Source organism: Papio anubis, chromosome 4 (genome assembly GCF_008728515.1).
Source record: "Papio anubis isolate 15944 chromosome 4, Panubis1.0, whole genome shotgun sequence".
Lineage (NCBI taxonomy): Eukaryota > Metazoa > Chordata > Mammalia > Primates > Cercopithecidae > Papio > Papio anubis.
The window spans coordinates 47308970-47325197 of NC_044979.1; the positions used below are offsets into that span (position 1 = coordinate 47308970).

At 37.9% G+C, this 16228-nt stretch overlaps 1 protein-coding gene across 13 annotated transcripts in view; it reads left to right on the forward strand.

The window, feature by feature from the left end:
* IMMP2L (inner mitochondrial membrane peptidase subunit 2) overlaps positions 1-16228 on the forward strand; it is an 871433-nt gene that overhangs the window by 63716 nt on the left and 791489 nt on the right. For 11 of the 13 annotated variants that reach the window (XR_002520741.1, XM_017956239.1, XM_021935337.1 and 8 more), the window contains exon 4: positions 3614-3717. Coding sequence is in view for 12 of the 13 variants with exons in the window: in XM_017956239.1 (XP_017811728.1) it covers positions 3614-3717 (104 nt within the window). In the remaining variant the exon portion in view is untranslated. Of the gene's footprint in view, positions 1-3613; positions 3718-11268; positions 11319-15541; positions 16137-16228 lie in introns of those variants that run through there. The other 2 variants (XM_021935338.2, XM_031665942.1) reach the window with 2 other exon arrangements.

Genomic DNA, 16228 nt, shown 5'->3' on the forward strand with positions numbered 1-16228 from the left:
GCAGTTCAAACCTGTGTTGTTCAAGGGTCAACTATATTTGTAAAGCCCTTAAACAGTGTCTTGCACATGGTAAGCACTTAATGTATCTGGCTATTGTTATTAGACTAAGACACATGGTAAGTACTTGGTAGGTATTGGCTATTATTATTTAATTATTAATTAAATAATAATCATCACCATTTTCCTAGTAATGTATGGCATAATGAAGTTAAGTAACTTGCTGAAGATCATATAACTAGAAAGAAATGGAATCATTTCTAAGTTGGAGGTGACAGACTGATTAGTGTAGATATAGCATGAATTGCATAATGATTGGTGCTTGAAATATGATGATGCTAGAGAGGAAAGAAAACATGTGCCAAAAGTAGAAGATATTATGATTAAAAAAAGATCTCTTTAGCTTGCTGACTGGTTGGATGAGAAGTAAGAAGACAACTAAGATTTTTAAGCTGGTTGACTGGGAAAGGGTAAACCGAATGTAAGAAAATAAGAAAGGACTGGGCATGGTGGCTCGTACCTGTAATCTCAGCGCTTTGGATGATAAGACAGGAGGATTGCTTGAGGTCAGGAGTTCAAGACCAGCCTGGTCAACATAGCAAGATCCTCCCATCTCTAAAAAAAAAAAAAAAGAAAAAAAAGAAAAAAAAAAAAGAAACCAACTTAGCTGGATGTGGTGGTATGCATTTGTAGACCTGTAGTCCTAGCTACCTGGGACCTGGGAGACTGAGCCCAGGCATTCAAGGCTACAGTGAACTATGATCATGCCAGTGCACCCCAGCCTGAGTGGCAGAGCGAGACCCTCTTTAAAAAAAAAAAAAAAAAAGAAGAGGCAAATGCAGTGGCTCACATGTGTAATCCCAGCATTTTGGGAGGCTGAGGTGGGCGGATCATGAGGTCAGGAGTCCGAGACCAGCCTGGCCAATATGGTGAAACCCTGTCTCTACTAAAAATACGAAAATTAGCTGGGCGTAGTGGTGCGCACCTGTAGTCCCAGCTACTCAGGAGGCTGAGGCAGAAGAGACTGTTTCAAAACAAACAAACAAAAAAACAAAAAAAACCTTTTTATTATTAGGAAGTGATAACAAATTCCATTTTAATCCTGTTGAATTTTTTATCAGGTAGTCAAGTGAAATGACTAGCAGGGAATTTAAAACTAAGTTAGAGATTTAGGTATTATCACTAAAGGAGTTGGTGAAAGCTCTGGCAGTGTTTGAGATGTTCAAGGATAACCAGCGTTTTTCAGCTGCAAAACCCTGGATCAAAAATAGTGTCAGGATAATAGCCTCCAGGCAGAATTTTGACATATTTGTCAACTCTTGCTTTGTAGAAAATCTACAAATAATTCCAGGAATCTTTAACAAAAGGCATGCCATTACTGCTCCAGGGACTGGCTGTTGCCCTGTGTTCACTGTTTTCCTTGCTTCTGTCCCGGTTGCTGTTGTTGTGTCTCCACTGGCTGCTGTCATTGGCTCCTCAGTGAAGGCGGAGAGCCTCAGTTGTTGCTTGGCACCTTTCCTATCACCACAGAAATGGCCACTTCCCATGGTAGCATTCTTGGAGAGTCAGAACTGAAATCAGCAAGAAACAACCAACTGCATCAAAAAGTGGGCTGAGGCTGGGCGCGGTGGCTCACACCTGTAATTCCAGCACTTTGAGAGGCCAAGGTGGGCAGATCATGAGGTCAGGAGATGGAGACCATCCTGGCTAACATGGTGAAATCCCATCTTTACTAAAATACAAAAAATTAGCTGGGCGTGGTGGCGGGCGCCTGTAGTCCCAGCTACTCAGTAGGCTGAGGCAGGAGAATGGCATGAACCCAGGAGACGGACCTTGCAGTGAGCTGAGGTCACTCCAGTGAGACTCCATCTCAAAAAACAAACAAACAAACAAAAAAACAACAAAAAAAATGTGGGCTGAGGACATGAATAGACAGTTCTCAAGAAAAGATATACAAATGGCCAAAAAGCATATGAAAAAATCCTCATCATCTTTAATTATCAGGGAAATACAAATCAAAAGCACAATGCAGTACTACTTCACTCCTGCAAGAATGGCCATAATCAAAAAAAAAAAAAAAAAAATAGATGTTGGTGTGGATGTGGTGAAAAGGAAACACTTTTACAATGTTGGTGGCAGTGTAAACTAGTACAACCACGATGGAAAACAGTGTGGAGGTTCCTTAAATAACTAAAGTAGATCTACCATTTGATCTAGCAATCCTTAGCAATACTAGGTATCTACCCCGAGGAAAATAACTCATTATATGAAAAAGATGTGTGCTTGCACACACATGTTTATAGCAGCATAATTTACAGTTGCAAAAATATGGAACCAGCCCAAATGCCCATCAATCAACGAGTGGATAAAGAAAATGTGGTGTGTGTATATATATATGTATACACACACACATATATATATTACTCAGCCATAAAAAGGAACGAAATAATGTTATTCACAGCAATCTGAATGGAACTGGAGACTATTATTCTAAGTGAAGTAAGTCATGAATGGAAAACCAAACATTGTATGTTCTCACTGATATGTGGGAGCTAAACTATGAGGGCACAAAGGCATAAGAATGATACGTTGGACTTTGGGGACTCGGGGGAAAATGTGGGTGGTGGTGAGAGATAAAAGCCTACACATTGGGTACAGTGTACAATGCTCGGGTGGTAGGTGCACCAGAATCTCAGAAATCACTACTGAAGAACTTAATTCATGTAACCGAACACCCCCTTTTCTTACAAAACCTATTGAAATAAAAAATGAAAAAGAATTAAAAAACAGTGCAAAAGCTGTCTTAGCTCTTCTAATTATTTTGTCCCCCTGTTCTTGCCTCAAGCTTGTTGTTCATTGGATTTGTCTGTACCCCTGTCCAAATGACAGGTATGCTGGTTTCATAGTTCCCCAATCAAATTTTTGTTCCTGTATGGTTCCTGACCTTCAGAAAAATTCTTACACAAAATGTTTCTCAGTTCTTGATCCATTAATCCTCAGGCACAGTTAGACTTCTCTGAATCCTAGGATGAAAGCCCGTTATTAGGCTCAAACTGGGACCAGGACCCGTAGGACATGTGCCCTTTTGAGAAAAGAGAGGTCAAATTGGGAAATCCATACATTTAATAATGATAATTCTATCACATCTTTCTTTTGCCCTCTTCAGTTCTTCATATGACTGTGAAGATTTGTGGATATGACTGTGATTTGGGATTATTTCTTCTTTTCCCGAGATGGAACAATGATGTGTACTACTGTGGAATTATACTCTATCTGGATATTTTGTTGGGAGGTTTGACTTACTTCTTCGTCAAGTTTTTATATTATTCTTAAGGCTTTTCATACCTCTTTACTGGAGTTTACTAAAGATTTTAATGTCTAGCACATGTTCCTTTCAAATAAGTATTGGCAATTTATTTTTTTCTGGTTCATCTGTGAAGAATCCCAATGAGCCTTTTTGAAAACTCATCATTTGCAGTTACTTTAGAACAGCAATTTATAGAAAGGTACTGTATTAGAAATGTTTTATTTCACTCCACTCGAGCTATGAAGTGCAAGAACCATGAAGATTGAAAAATACAAATGATAGATGTGTCTCTTTCTCCTTATTTTCTAGCCTTCTTTGAATCCTGGGGGGAGCCAGTCATCTGATGTGGTGCTTTTGAACCACTGGAAAGTGAGGAATTTTGAAGTACACCGTGGTGACATTGTATCATTGGTGTAAGTAACTCAGAAGCATACTATATTTGTATATAAAATTATTTATACTTATGCTGATTAAAATGGTAATCCATTGTTAATATCATACTGCCAATTATTAAATTGAATACATGTTAAATATAATGTGTTTTTAAAAAATGAATTTTGCAGTGTAACAGTGCTCTAAAAAGAATTTTTTGTGTTTAAAATATGTTAACTGACTAACATATTTGGATTGGGTAAAATGTATTTAATGTTGATTAGAAATTATTAAAAATACATTCATTTAGTATTACTTTGGAATATTTTGAAAGTTTGCATTTTGGTAAGCAACTTTTTTGTTACACCAATGTTTTCTTGGTTTGTATAGATAAAAAGTATCCCTAGAAGGTGATAATTATGACATGAGAATCATTGACATTTATGTACATCAGGAGTTTAACTGAAAAAGGAAGTTTGAAAGACTAGTACTGGATGCTTCTGTTTGGGGCCAAAAGGTGGCACTGTTTCACTGTTACAATATTGTGACTAGTCAGGATCAAAAATTTCATTCCGGTCTTAATGTAGAAAAGGAATGTCAAAGTGTGCATAACTGATAAAATGATATAATACGTAGTCCTAGGACATGCTTAAATGGTTTGGAGATTTTTGTTTGTTTGCTTTAAAAGTAAATTTACACTAGGAAGACTGCAGCCAAACTTGTCTAATTTCTTCTGGTTTCAAATACTTATAAAAATGTTATAGTATGATTCCCTGTTATGCCAGTTAGGGGAAACAATTAATGTAGCAGTGTTACTACCATTTGATTTGGCTACAGTAAAAACCTGCTACTGGGTAAATACCTTTCCCATTTGTATTTCTGATTCTTGAATTGGAAGGATTTTTTTCTTGTTAGATGGTAACTTAAAATTGTTTGGTAAAAGCACGACATTGTCTGCTTATTTGTACTTAACTTCGGCTAGTGCTTTGTGGAAACAGATATTCTATAAATGTGTTTCTTTCAAGACTATTCTACCAGTATTCATTTGAAGATATATTAACCAACTCTGGTTAGTGACTAATGAAATAAATTCAAGTGGAGTTTTGTATGGCAGACATCCAAGGAGGGGGATTAAATGCTTCTCAGGTTTTGAGTGCTTTTAAAAATATTAACCTGCTCTTTGAAGTGTACTTTTATTTTGTCATTCAGAGTACTATTTTTGCAACCTCCTGAACAACCTTTTCCATGCTGGGTTAGCCTGTCATATGCTCATTATTCTTTTGCCTTTGGTTTGACAAGGTTACATCCTCACTTAGTTGGTGATGGAAAGGATACCCACCCAAGTGAAAGAGGTCACACTATACACAGACAATAGTGCAGTATTTTTTTTCCCTGTGAGAAACATGCTCACTATCTCTAACCAAGTGGACTTGAATAGATACTTGAAAAATAAAACAAGGCTCCTTGATATTCAAGGTTGCAATGGGTTCATAAAAGTACCCTGCCATATCATGGAGTATATTAAAAAGAGCACATTACTCTTTTATGTAAATATTCATAGTGATTGATATTTATTATATACATTAACTTCAAAAATATTCTATTCAAATTGGGATTGATATATAAATTATAGCTATTCCAGTTGAACTGTATTTTTTTTCTGGAGACAGAGTCTCGCTCTGTTGCCCAGGCTGGAGTGCAGTGGTGTGACCTCGGCTCATTGCAAGCCCCGCCTCCTGGGTTCAGACCATTCTCCTGCCTCAGCCTCCCGAGTAGCTGGGACTACAGGCACCCACCACCATGCCTAGCTAATTTTTTGTATTTTTAGTAGAAACGGGTTTCACCCCATCCGTGTTAGCCAGGATGGTCTCGATCTCCTGACCTCGTGATCCGCCCACCTCGGCCTCCCAAAGTGCTCGGATTACAGGTGTGAGCCACCGCCCCCGGCCCAGACTGTGTTTTTAGTGACTCAGTTATGTGCTATATCTTTGTCATGTACAAATAACACAAACTTTCACGTGCTTGTTTTTAGGAGGAGCCATTTACATAAAAGAATGCTTAGTTACTAGTATTACATATTTAACAACAGATGATCATGAAGCAATATTGTTACTTTGAGAAAGAAACAAAAAATCTGATGCTAAATTCTTCTTTAGCATTATTTAAAGTCTTTTTTTAGGTCAGGGTCAGGTGGCTCAGGCCTGTAATCCTGGCACTTTGGGATGCCAAGGTATGTGGATCCCTTGAGCCCAGGAGTTTGAGACCAGCTCGGGCAACATGGTGAAACCCTGTTTCTACAAAAAATACAAACATTGGCTGGGTTTAGTGATGTGGGCCTATAGTTCTAGCTACCTGGGAGGCTGAGGTAGGAAGATTGATTGAGCCTGGGAGGTCGAGGCTGCAGTACTCTGTGATTGTGCCACTGCACTCCAGCCTGGGTGACAGTGAGACCTTGTCTAAAAAAAAGTATCTTTTTAGTCTTATGAGCAAAAATGCTTTCTAGCCTATATCTGTGTATTTTCATACAAGTTAGAAACTGCTTCATTTTAGAAGATTGATGTTGATTTGATCACAGTTCATAATATACATTTAATTTATGTCAAATATTGAATATTTGCTTTTCTTACACAATGCATCAGTTTGGTTTTAACATAGATGATAATTTTTGTTACTACATTGGAGCATCCTATTTAAGAAATGTGTGACGAATACAGAAATGTGCATTAAAATGTTCAATTTAAAGCTAATTGTAAAATATACTTTGTAATTTTGTTTAGAAATTGATATTAACAGTATACTTCATTGATAAGTAATCTTTGAAAACCTTCTTATATTAAAAAAGTATAACCTTTTTATATTAAAAAAATCTTGAGACAGTGTATTCAGAATGTGTGGGAATACAACATTTCTACTATAATATTTATGCTTTTCTGGAAAATTTGCAGTTTGCAAATTCTTAAATCAGTAGGGCTTATTCAGCTTTATAACCAGAGCACTGATGAAAACAATAACAATCTCAATAAAAATACTAACACAGTGTATAAGACATAAAGTTTCTAATAATTAAACGGCAGTAAAAGTAGTATTTTACTTAAAACATAAAAGGTGGCGACAGCTTAGTGGTAGGTGGTATAAGGAAGGGTTGAGGCTGTCTATGGATACGAGGGCAGAAAGACATTATCATCAGAAGTCATAAACAGAGAAAAGCTTGTAAGCTTTGTATAAAATGTTCTGATACCAGAGTTGTATGCTCTCCTCATTGTTTTGTGTTACTTTATTTATTTATTTATAAACAAAGATCAGGATTAACTTTGCAATAGCACTTCTAAGAGAAAGGTTGAATGTATAATACTGATTGCTTCCTGGTTTGCTGCCATTAGTATACGTAGCCTTCAGTTGCCTTTACTAATGAAGCAAAACATTAATGATCTGGGGAAAAAATTACATATGAACCAATGTAACTTCTGCATTACACTGAAATCTTTTCTCCATTTACCAGTTGTCTATGTTAATTCATGTTGCAGAAACACACACTATAGCAAAGCAGACTGTCCTTTCTATTGGAAGGGGTTTTGTTCAGAGTTGGTTGACCAGTGTTGTTTCCTATAGCGTGGGATGTCTGGCAGAGGGAGGTCGGTGCATATTATTTTTTTGCTTATCTTTCTTATTTTTCACTGTCTCTTTCTTTCTTGTAAAAAGTTGGTCACAGTGGAGTTATTGTTTAAGTATGTTATTCAGTAGCTATATTTACTTAATAACATTACTGATTGCACAAAATATGATTTGCTGTCATCAAGTCCTCAGTATATGTAGGTGGCATCATACTCTCTTAGTGATTTACAAACTCATAGTGGTGATTAAGGAGGATTTTCTATACCTTGGAATTGACTTTTCATTAACCTGTGTGATGGCCTTCCTGGCTCACATAAGTGGCACTCTTTCACAATAATATATCACTTAACAAGTCCATTGGGACAGAGGTTCTTTCATAATAAAGTCCTAAATAATCACATTTAAAATTGTTTTAACTTTATTTTACTTTTATTTGTTTTGAAGAAAAGTTGCAAAAATAGTATAGAGAGTTCCCATAAATCCCCTAATGTTAACATTATATAGAACCATGGTTCAATTACTGAAACCAGTACATCAGTAGAATATTATTAGGTCTAATCTATAGACCTTATTCAAATTTCACCTGTTTTCCCACTAATGTCCTTTTTTTGGGTGAAGATCCTACTCAAGATCCCATATTTTCATTTTTTATTTTTTATGTCTCTCTAGTCACCTTCAGTATATGACAGTTCCTTGATCTTTGTCTTTTATGACATTGACAATTTTGAAGGGTACTGTTCAGTTATTTTGCAGAATGCTGCTCAGCCTCTTTAATGTTTGATGCCAGACTCTCTTTAAATGGAGAAGCACTAATGTTGATGGCAGTTGCTGAGGCTGAGGAAGCTGCAGCAGTGGGAACCCCTGAATGAGGGAGAAACTGTCTGAGTAGGCAGTTGGGCCAGCTGGGGAGGTGGATACCACAGGGGCAGAGGAGAAGGAGATGGTAGGATTTCTCTTTGAGGCATGGGTTTTTTTTAGTTTCTTGGAACCACATACGTGGGTCATGACTACAAGGGTTCAGGGGTTCTAGAAATAAGTCTACTGAGTCAAATTTATAGCTGCTAGGAAGCAAAGAACAGAGCTGTGTGGGTGGGAGAAAAGGCCACAGTTTATAGAGAGCTAGAAAGGAAGGATGAAGGGCTTCCTTTCTCTTCCTTTCCTCTTAATCTGGATCACAGATTTCACTGTATTGAGCCAGTGTTCAGTTCTATAGTAGAAGGTTGGTGTAAGGGAATTCTTTGAATGAGCATGCCTGTAAGTAAGCATTGTGCTAAGTGCTTTGAGTATGCTGTTTTGTTTTTGTTTTTGTTTTTTTTGAGACGGAGTCTCGCTCTGTCGCCCAGGCTGGAGTGCAGTGGCACGATCTGGGCTCACTGCAAGCTCCGCCTCCCGGGTTCATGCCATTCTCCTGCCTCAGCCTCCTGAGTAGCTGGGACTACAGGCACCCGCCACCTCGCCCAGCTAGTTTTTTTTTTTTTTTTTTTTTTTTTTAAATTTATTTATTATTATTATACTTTAAGTTGTAGGGTACATGTGCATAACATGCAGGTTTGTTACATATGTATACTTGTGCCATGTTAGTCTGCTGCACCCATCAACTCGTCATTTACATCAGGTATAACTCCCAATGCAATCCCTCCCCCCTCCCCCCTCCCCATGATAGGCCCCGGTGTGTGATGTTCCCCTTCCTGAGTCCAAGTGATCTCGTTGTTCAGTTCCCACCTATGAGTGAGAACATGCGGTGTTTGGTTTTCTGTTCTTGTGATAGTTTGCTAAGAATGATGGTTTCCAGCTGCATCCATGTCCCTACAAAGGACGCAAACTGATCCTTTTTTATGGCTGCATAGTATTCCATGGTGTATATGTGCCACATTTTCTTAATCCAATCTGTCACTGATGGACATTTGGGTTGATTCCAAGTCTTTGCTATTGTGAATAGTGCTGCAATAAACATACGTGTGCATGTGTCTTTATAGCAGCATAATTTATAATCCTTTGGGTATATCCCCAGTAATGGGATGGCTGGGTCATATGGTACATCTAGTTCTAGATCCTTGAGGAATCGCCATACTGTTTTCCATAATGGTTGAACTAGTTTACAATCCCACCAACAGTGTAAAAGTGTTCCTATTTCTCCACATCCTCTCCAGCACCTGTTGTTTCCTGACTTTTGAATGATCGCCATTCTAACTGGTGTGAGATGGTATCTCATTGTGGTTTTGATTTGCATTTCTCTGATGGCCAGTGATGATGAGCATTTTTTCATATGTCTGTTGGCTGTATGAATGTCCTCTTTTGAGAAATGTCTGTTCATATCCTTTGCCCACTTTTTGATGGGGTTGTTTGTTTTTTTCTTGCAAATTTGTTTGAGTTCTTTGTAGGTTCTGGATATTAGCCCTTTGTCAGATGAGTAGATTGCAAAAATTTTCTCCCATTCTGTAGGTTGCCTGTTCACTCTGATGGTAGTTTCTTTTGCTGTGCAGAAGCTCTTTAGTTTAATTAGATCCCATTTGTCAATTTTAGCTTTGGTGCCGTTGCTTTTGGTGTTTTAGACATGAAGTCTTTGCCCATGCCTATGTCCTGAATGGTACTACCTAGGTTTTCCTCTAGGATTTTTATGGTATTAGGTCTAACATTTAAGTCTCTAATCCATCTTGAATTAATTTTCGTATAAGGAGTAAGGAAAGGATCCAGTTTCAGCTTTCTACTGATGGCTAGCCAATTTTCCCAGCACCATTTATTAAATAGGGAATCCTTTCCCCATTTCTTGTTTTTCTCAGGTTTGTCAAAGATCAGATGGCTGTAGATGTGTGGTATTATTTCTGAGGACTCTGTTCTGTTCCATTGGTCTATATCTCTGTTTTGGTACCAGTACCATGCTGTTTTGGTTACTGTAGCCTTGTAGTATAGTTTGAAGTCAGGTAGCGTGATGCCTCCAGCTTTGTTCTTTTGACTTAGGATTGTCTTGGAGATGCGGGCTCTTTTTTGGTTCCATATGAACTTTAAAGCAGTTTTTTCCAATTCTGTGAAGAAACTCATTGGTAGCTTGATGGGGATGGCATTGAATCTATAAATTACCTTGGGCAGTATGGCCATTTTCACGATATTGATTCTTCCTATCCATGAGCATGGTATGTTCTTCCATTTGTTTGTGTCCTCTTTTATTTCACTGAGCAGTGGTTTGTAGTTCTCCTTGAAGAGGTCCTTTACATCCCTTGTAAGTTGGATTCCTAGGTATTTGATTCTCTTTGAAGCAATTGTGAATGGAAGTTCATTCATGATTTGGCTCTGTGTTTGTCTGTTATTGGTGTATAAGAATGCTTGTGATTTTTGCACATTAATTTTGTATCCTGAGACTTTGCTGAAGTTGCTTATCAGCTTAAGGAGATTTTGGGCTGAGACAATGGGGTTTTCTAAATATACAATCATGTCATCTGCAAACAGGGACAATTTGACTTCTTCTTTTCCTAACTGAATACCCCTGATTTCTTTCTCTTGCCTAATTGCCCTAGCCAGAACTTCCAACACTATGTTGAATAGGAGTGGTGAGAGAGGGCATCCCTGTCTTGTGCCAGTTTTCAAAGGGAATTTTTCCAGTTTTTGCCCATTCAGTATGATATCGGCTGTGGGTTTGTCATAAATAGCTCTTATTATTTTGAGGTACGTTCCATCAATACCGAATTTATTGAGTGTTTTTAGCATGAAGGGCTGTTGAATTTTGTCAAAAGCCTTTTCTGCATCTATTGAGATAATCATGTGGTTCTTGTCTTTGGTTCTGTTTATATGCTGGATTATGTTTATTGATTTGCGAATGTTGAACCAGCCTTGCATCCCAGGGATGAAGCCCACTTGATCATGGTGGATAAGCTTTTTGATGTGTTGTTGAATCCGGTTTGCCAGTATTTTATTGAGGATTTTTGCATCGATGTTCATCAGGGATATTGGTCTAAAATTCTCTTTTTTTGTTGTGTCTCTGCCAGGCTTTGGTATCAGGATGATGTTGGCCTCATAAAATGAGTTAGGGAGGATTCCCTCTTTGAAACCAATGAGAACAAAGATACAACATACCAGAATCTCTGGGACACATTTAAAGCAGTGTGCAGAGGGAAATTTATAGCACTAAATGCCCACAAGAGAAAGCAGGAAAGATCAAAAATTGACACTCTAACATCGCAATTAAAAGAACTAGAGAAGCAAGAGCAAACACATTCCAAAGCTAGCAGAAGGCAAGAAATAACTAAGATCAGAGCAGAACTGAAGGAGATAGAGACACAAAAAACCCTCCAAAAAATCAATGAATCCAGGAGTTGGTTTTTTGAAAAGATCAACAAAATTGACAGACCACTAGCAAGACTAATAAAGAAGAAAAGAGAGAAGAATCAAATCGACGCAATTAAAAATGATAAAGGGGATATCACCACCGACCCCACAGAAATACAAACTACCATCAGAGAATACTATAAACACCTCTACGCAAATAAACTGGAAAACCTAGAAGAAATGGATAATTTCCTGAACACTTACACTCTTCCAAGACTAAACCAGGAAGAAGTTGAATCCCTGAATAGACCAATAGTAGGCTCTGAAATTGAGGCAATAATTAATAGCCTACCAACCAAAAAAAGTCCAGGACCAGATGGATTCACAGCTGAATTCTACCAGAGGTATAAGGAGGAGTTGGTACCAGCTAGTTTTTTGTATTCTTTTGAGTAGAGACGGGGTTTCACCATGTTAGCCAGGATGGTCTCGATCTCCTGACCTCGTGATCCGCCCGTCTCCGCCTCCCAAAGTGCTGGGATTACAGGCTTGAGCCACCGCGCCCGGCTGAGTATGCTGTTTTTATTTAACTCTCACAATAGCTGGAGATAGTAATTTTTAACATAATGAAACAGATTTAGAGCAAGTGCATAGCAAGTAAAAAGCAGGGCCAGAATTTGAATCCACATTCATTTGACTGTAAGCCTGTACTGTCTGATAGAGCAAGCACCTGTAGTTATTGAACACTTGAAATATGGTGATTGCTGCTTGTTAAAATCATAATAATTTGGATATATTCTTGCAAATAAATATATTACTAAAATTCTACCTGTTTCTTTTTCCTCTTTTTCTTCTAGTTTTATTTTATAAGAGATTGGGTCTTGCTATGCTGCCCATGCTGGGCATGAACTCCTGGGCCTAAGTGATCCTCCTGTCTCAGCCTCCTGAGTGGCTGGGACTACAGGCAAAACCAGGGCATCTGGCTGATTCTTCCTTTTTAAATGTGCCTAGTAGAAAATGTAAAATTACACATGTGACATACATTTTATTTCTATTTGATAACTGTGTTTAAATCTTTTCCCATTATACACTGCTGCATCCCTGGAGTGTGTCTGAAGTGAACTAAGATGAAATCCCAAAGTCTGAGATGGACAACACTAAGGTAGTTGCTATAAAGCAACGGTAGACTTCTAAAGATAGGTAAACACCTGGTGTTGGTGAGAGTGCTGGAGTGATCAGGTCCAAAGACAGAGAGAAAAAGACACATAATCTATGGAGAGAAAAAAAAAAACCATAATATTTTTAAAGTATTTACTGACTGCTTATTTTTTTTTGTAGCCATTGGGTTAGGAGTTCTAACTTCACTTTTATTTGATTCTAATTAAGAAAAACCAATGAAGTAGGTATTGTTGTTATCCCTGGTTTTATAGATGAGAACACTAAAGCATAGAGAGGCTAAATAACCTGCTTAAGGACATAGTAAATATTAATAAATGGCAGAGCAAAGACTTGAAGTGCCTCACATCAAAGCTGTGACTTAACCATCATCCTATAATGTCTCCATGTAATGTGGTACGATGCTGTGGTTGAGTAACATTGATTCTCACCAAAGAAGTCATGCTGGCCCTGGTATGTCTACATCTCTTATTTTACTTCCATTTCTGTAGTCAAATTTCTGATACAGTGGTTCCTGAAATACATTGTAGTCTCCTCATCGATAACAATAATACTGTATTGTGAACATATAGTGTGCATACAGTTTCAACAGCTGGTTTTTGTCATGCTAAACTAATTGCCACTTTCTGACAGATGGCCAGTGTAGTGTGGTGGCTGCTTCTCTATGGATAAGTATGAGCAAAGAGTCATAAAGATTTGAGCCAGGGAAACAGATGGAATAGAATAGAGCCTTTGAAAACAAAACGAAAGGTGCTTTGTGTCTTGAGTGCTTGTAAATCTTGAAAGGTCCCTTGACCCACCAAGGAAATTAATTGGAATCTGCTAAAAATGGAATTTCATGTTTTGCCCACAGTAATAATAATACTGAATAATGACCCATAATTGTATTAAAAGCCAGTTATCAGTTGAGCTGGGAAAATATAATTGTGTATACTTATCTGTTCTATCTGTACTCATTCCCAATTTTTAAAATCTATGGCCAAACATTTTTCTGAGTTTGTAGTTAATATAGTACATTTAGGAACCAAATATAGAAAGACCATGACTTTTACAGAAAGATTCTTTAGGGAGGATGAAGTACCTAGGTGTCTAGTTTTTTTTTTTTTTTTTTTTTTTTTAAATTGACAGTAAAATGCTGCGGAGGGAAATCCTGTATTGCAGTTTATTTTTGGCACTTTCAATTATCCATAGTAATTTGCAGTCATTACTAAGTATATGTACAAGTGACATTTTTTAAATAAAGAAAATGAGATAGTAAAAGTATTATTATTATTATTAGATATAGATTAAACTGAATTTTAAATACTGTTCATAGCCATACAAAAAGTTGGTATCCTTGGCTGGGCACAGTGGCTCATGCCCGTAATCTCAGCACTTTGGGAGGCCGAGGTGGGTGGATCACGAGGCCAGGAGATCGAGACTATCCTGGCTATGGTGAAACCCCTTTTCATACTAACAATACAAAAAATTAGCTGGGCATGGTGGCAGGCATCTGTAGTCCCAGCTAATCAGGAGGCTGAGGCAGGAGAATGGCGTGAACCCGGGACACGGAACTTGCAGTGAACCGAGATTACGCCACTGCACTCCAGCCTGGGTGACAAAGTGAGACTGTCTCAAAAAAAAAAAAAACCAAAAAAAAAAAAACCAAAAAAAAAACAGTTGGTATCCTTAGGATAGTCCTTAATAGCAATTTGTTTTCTTAAGTAGGATAAACTGTCTTCACAATGCTTATACACTTAATTATGTAATAAGACATTTTCTTAGTTCAGAGACAAACTACAGCTTAGAAGTGTTTCATAAATTTCAATTTTGAATTACTGAGATTTTGTGTTAATGTAACCATAGGAGATATATATAGCTTCTGCTCATCCTGTTTTATAAATTTTATATCCTTTGAGAAGTAACTATTAGTTTTCAAAGAACAAAATTATACAGGCAACATTCTATTAAATACTAGTGCTTATGTTTATAAATGTTTTTATTTTTACTCTGAAATAATCTAGTCTCTGAGAACGCTGTTTCTTATATTTAAAAAGATGAGTAAGTACAAGGCAGCATTTACAAAGGACCTCCCAAATACACGTTAAATATTATATGTAAGGAGTCAGATTTAGCTATTGAGGAGAAGCATTTTGAATATGTTTACATAATGATTAAAACAGAATTAATTAATATTTTAGAGTAGTAAACAGTTTAGGTTTCAAGCAGGAAATAGAACACAAGGCAAATCAACCATCACATAGGTGTGTCAACCTATCTTAAATACTTTTGGAATCAGTAAGATATAGAGGCATACGTAAGGATAGGCCACAGATCAGTCAGTGGCTGATTTCTATTTCTGGCTGTAAATGGACTAGTTTATTTCAAACTAAGGCCTACACTGTCAATAATGAAAAAAACTGGATTAAAAAAATGTGTATGGCCGGGCGCGGTGGCTCAAGCCTGTAATCCCAGCACTTTGGGAGGCCGAGACAGGCGGATCACGAGGTCAGGAGATCGAGACCATCCTGGCTAACACGGTGAAACCCTGTCTCTACTAAAAATACAAAAATTAGCCGGGCGTGGTGGTGGGCGTCTGTAGTCCCAGCTACTCGGGAGGCTGAGGCAGGAGAATGGCATGAACCCGGGAGGCGGAGCTTGCAGTGAGTGGAGTTGGCGCCACTGCACTCCAGCCTGGGCGACAGAGCGAGACTCCGTCTCAAAAAAAAAAAAAAAAAAAGTATATCTAAAGGCGTTGGAGTACTACCAAGGGTTAAAGATCTAAGAATGAAAGGAAACATACTGAAGTGAGCCCTGTATTTGTGTCATTTTTCACCTTAGATTCTGTCAATTTGCAAGCGATACAGGCCAAGCTGAGAAGCCGAGCAGCAATAGCTAAGATGGTGAGAGGGTAAGCAGAAATTTTGTCAGTTTCACAGTGCTTGCAAGCTAAAATTCAGGAAGGAGGAAGAAGGACCCTGGTAAAACACTCTAAGCTTTTCATTGGGATTCCTGTGGGGCTATATCCTAGGAGTTAGGAAGAACTATAAATAGGCCACTACTTACAAAAATCAAAATGTATTCTTTGATAAACCCAATCTTGATTTTAAGGTGGTCTGCCTTTACTTTAACGGTCATTCCTGGAAGCAAGAGACATCATGCAGAGTTTCTGTAATTTTTTTTATGCACAGCACTTGACATTTAATAAAAAATTATACCATGCATATTAGAAGCCAGGACCAAGAAAAACAACATAAAACAAGAAAGGATAGAAACAGTCTCACAGTAATCCAGATATTGGAATGATTAGACATGGACTATTAAATAACTATAATTGGGTAGGTGTGGTGACTCATGTCTGTAATCCTAGCACTTTGGTAGGCCGAGGTGGGAGGATCACTCCAGCCCAGGAGTTCAAGACCAGCCTGGGTGACATAGCAAGACTACTCTGGTCTCTACTTAAACAAAAACAAAGAAACAAAAGCTGGGCATGGTGTTGCATGCCTGTAGAATCAGCTAGCTACAACA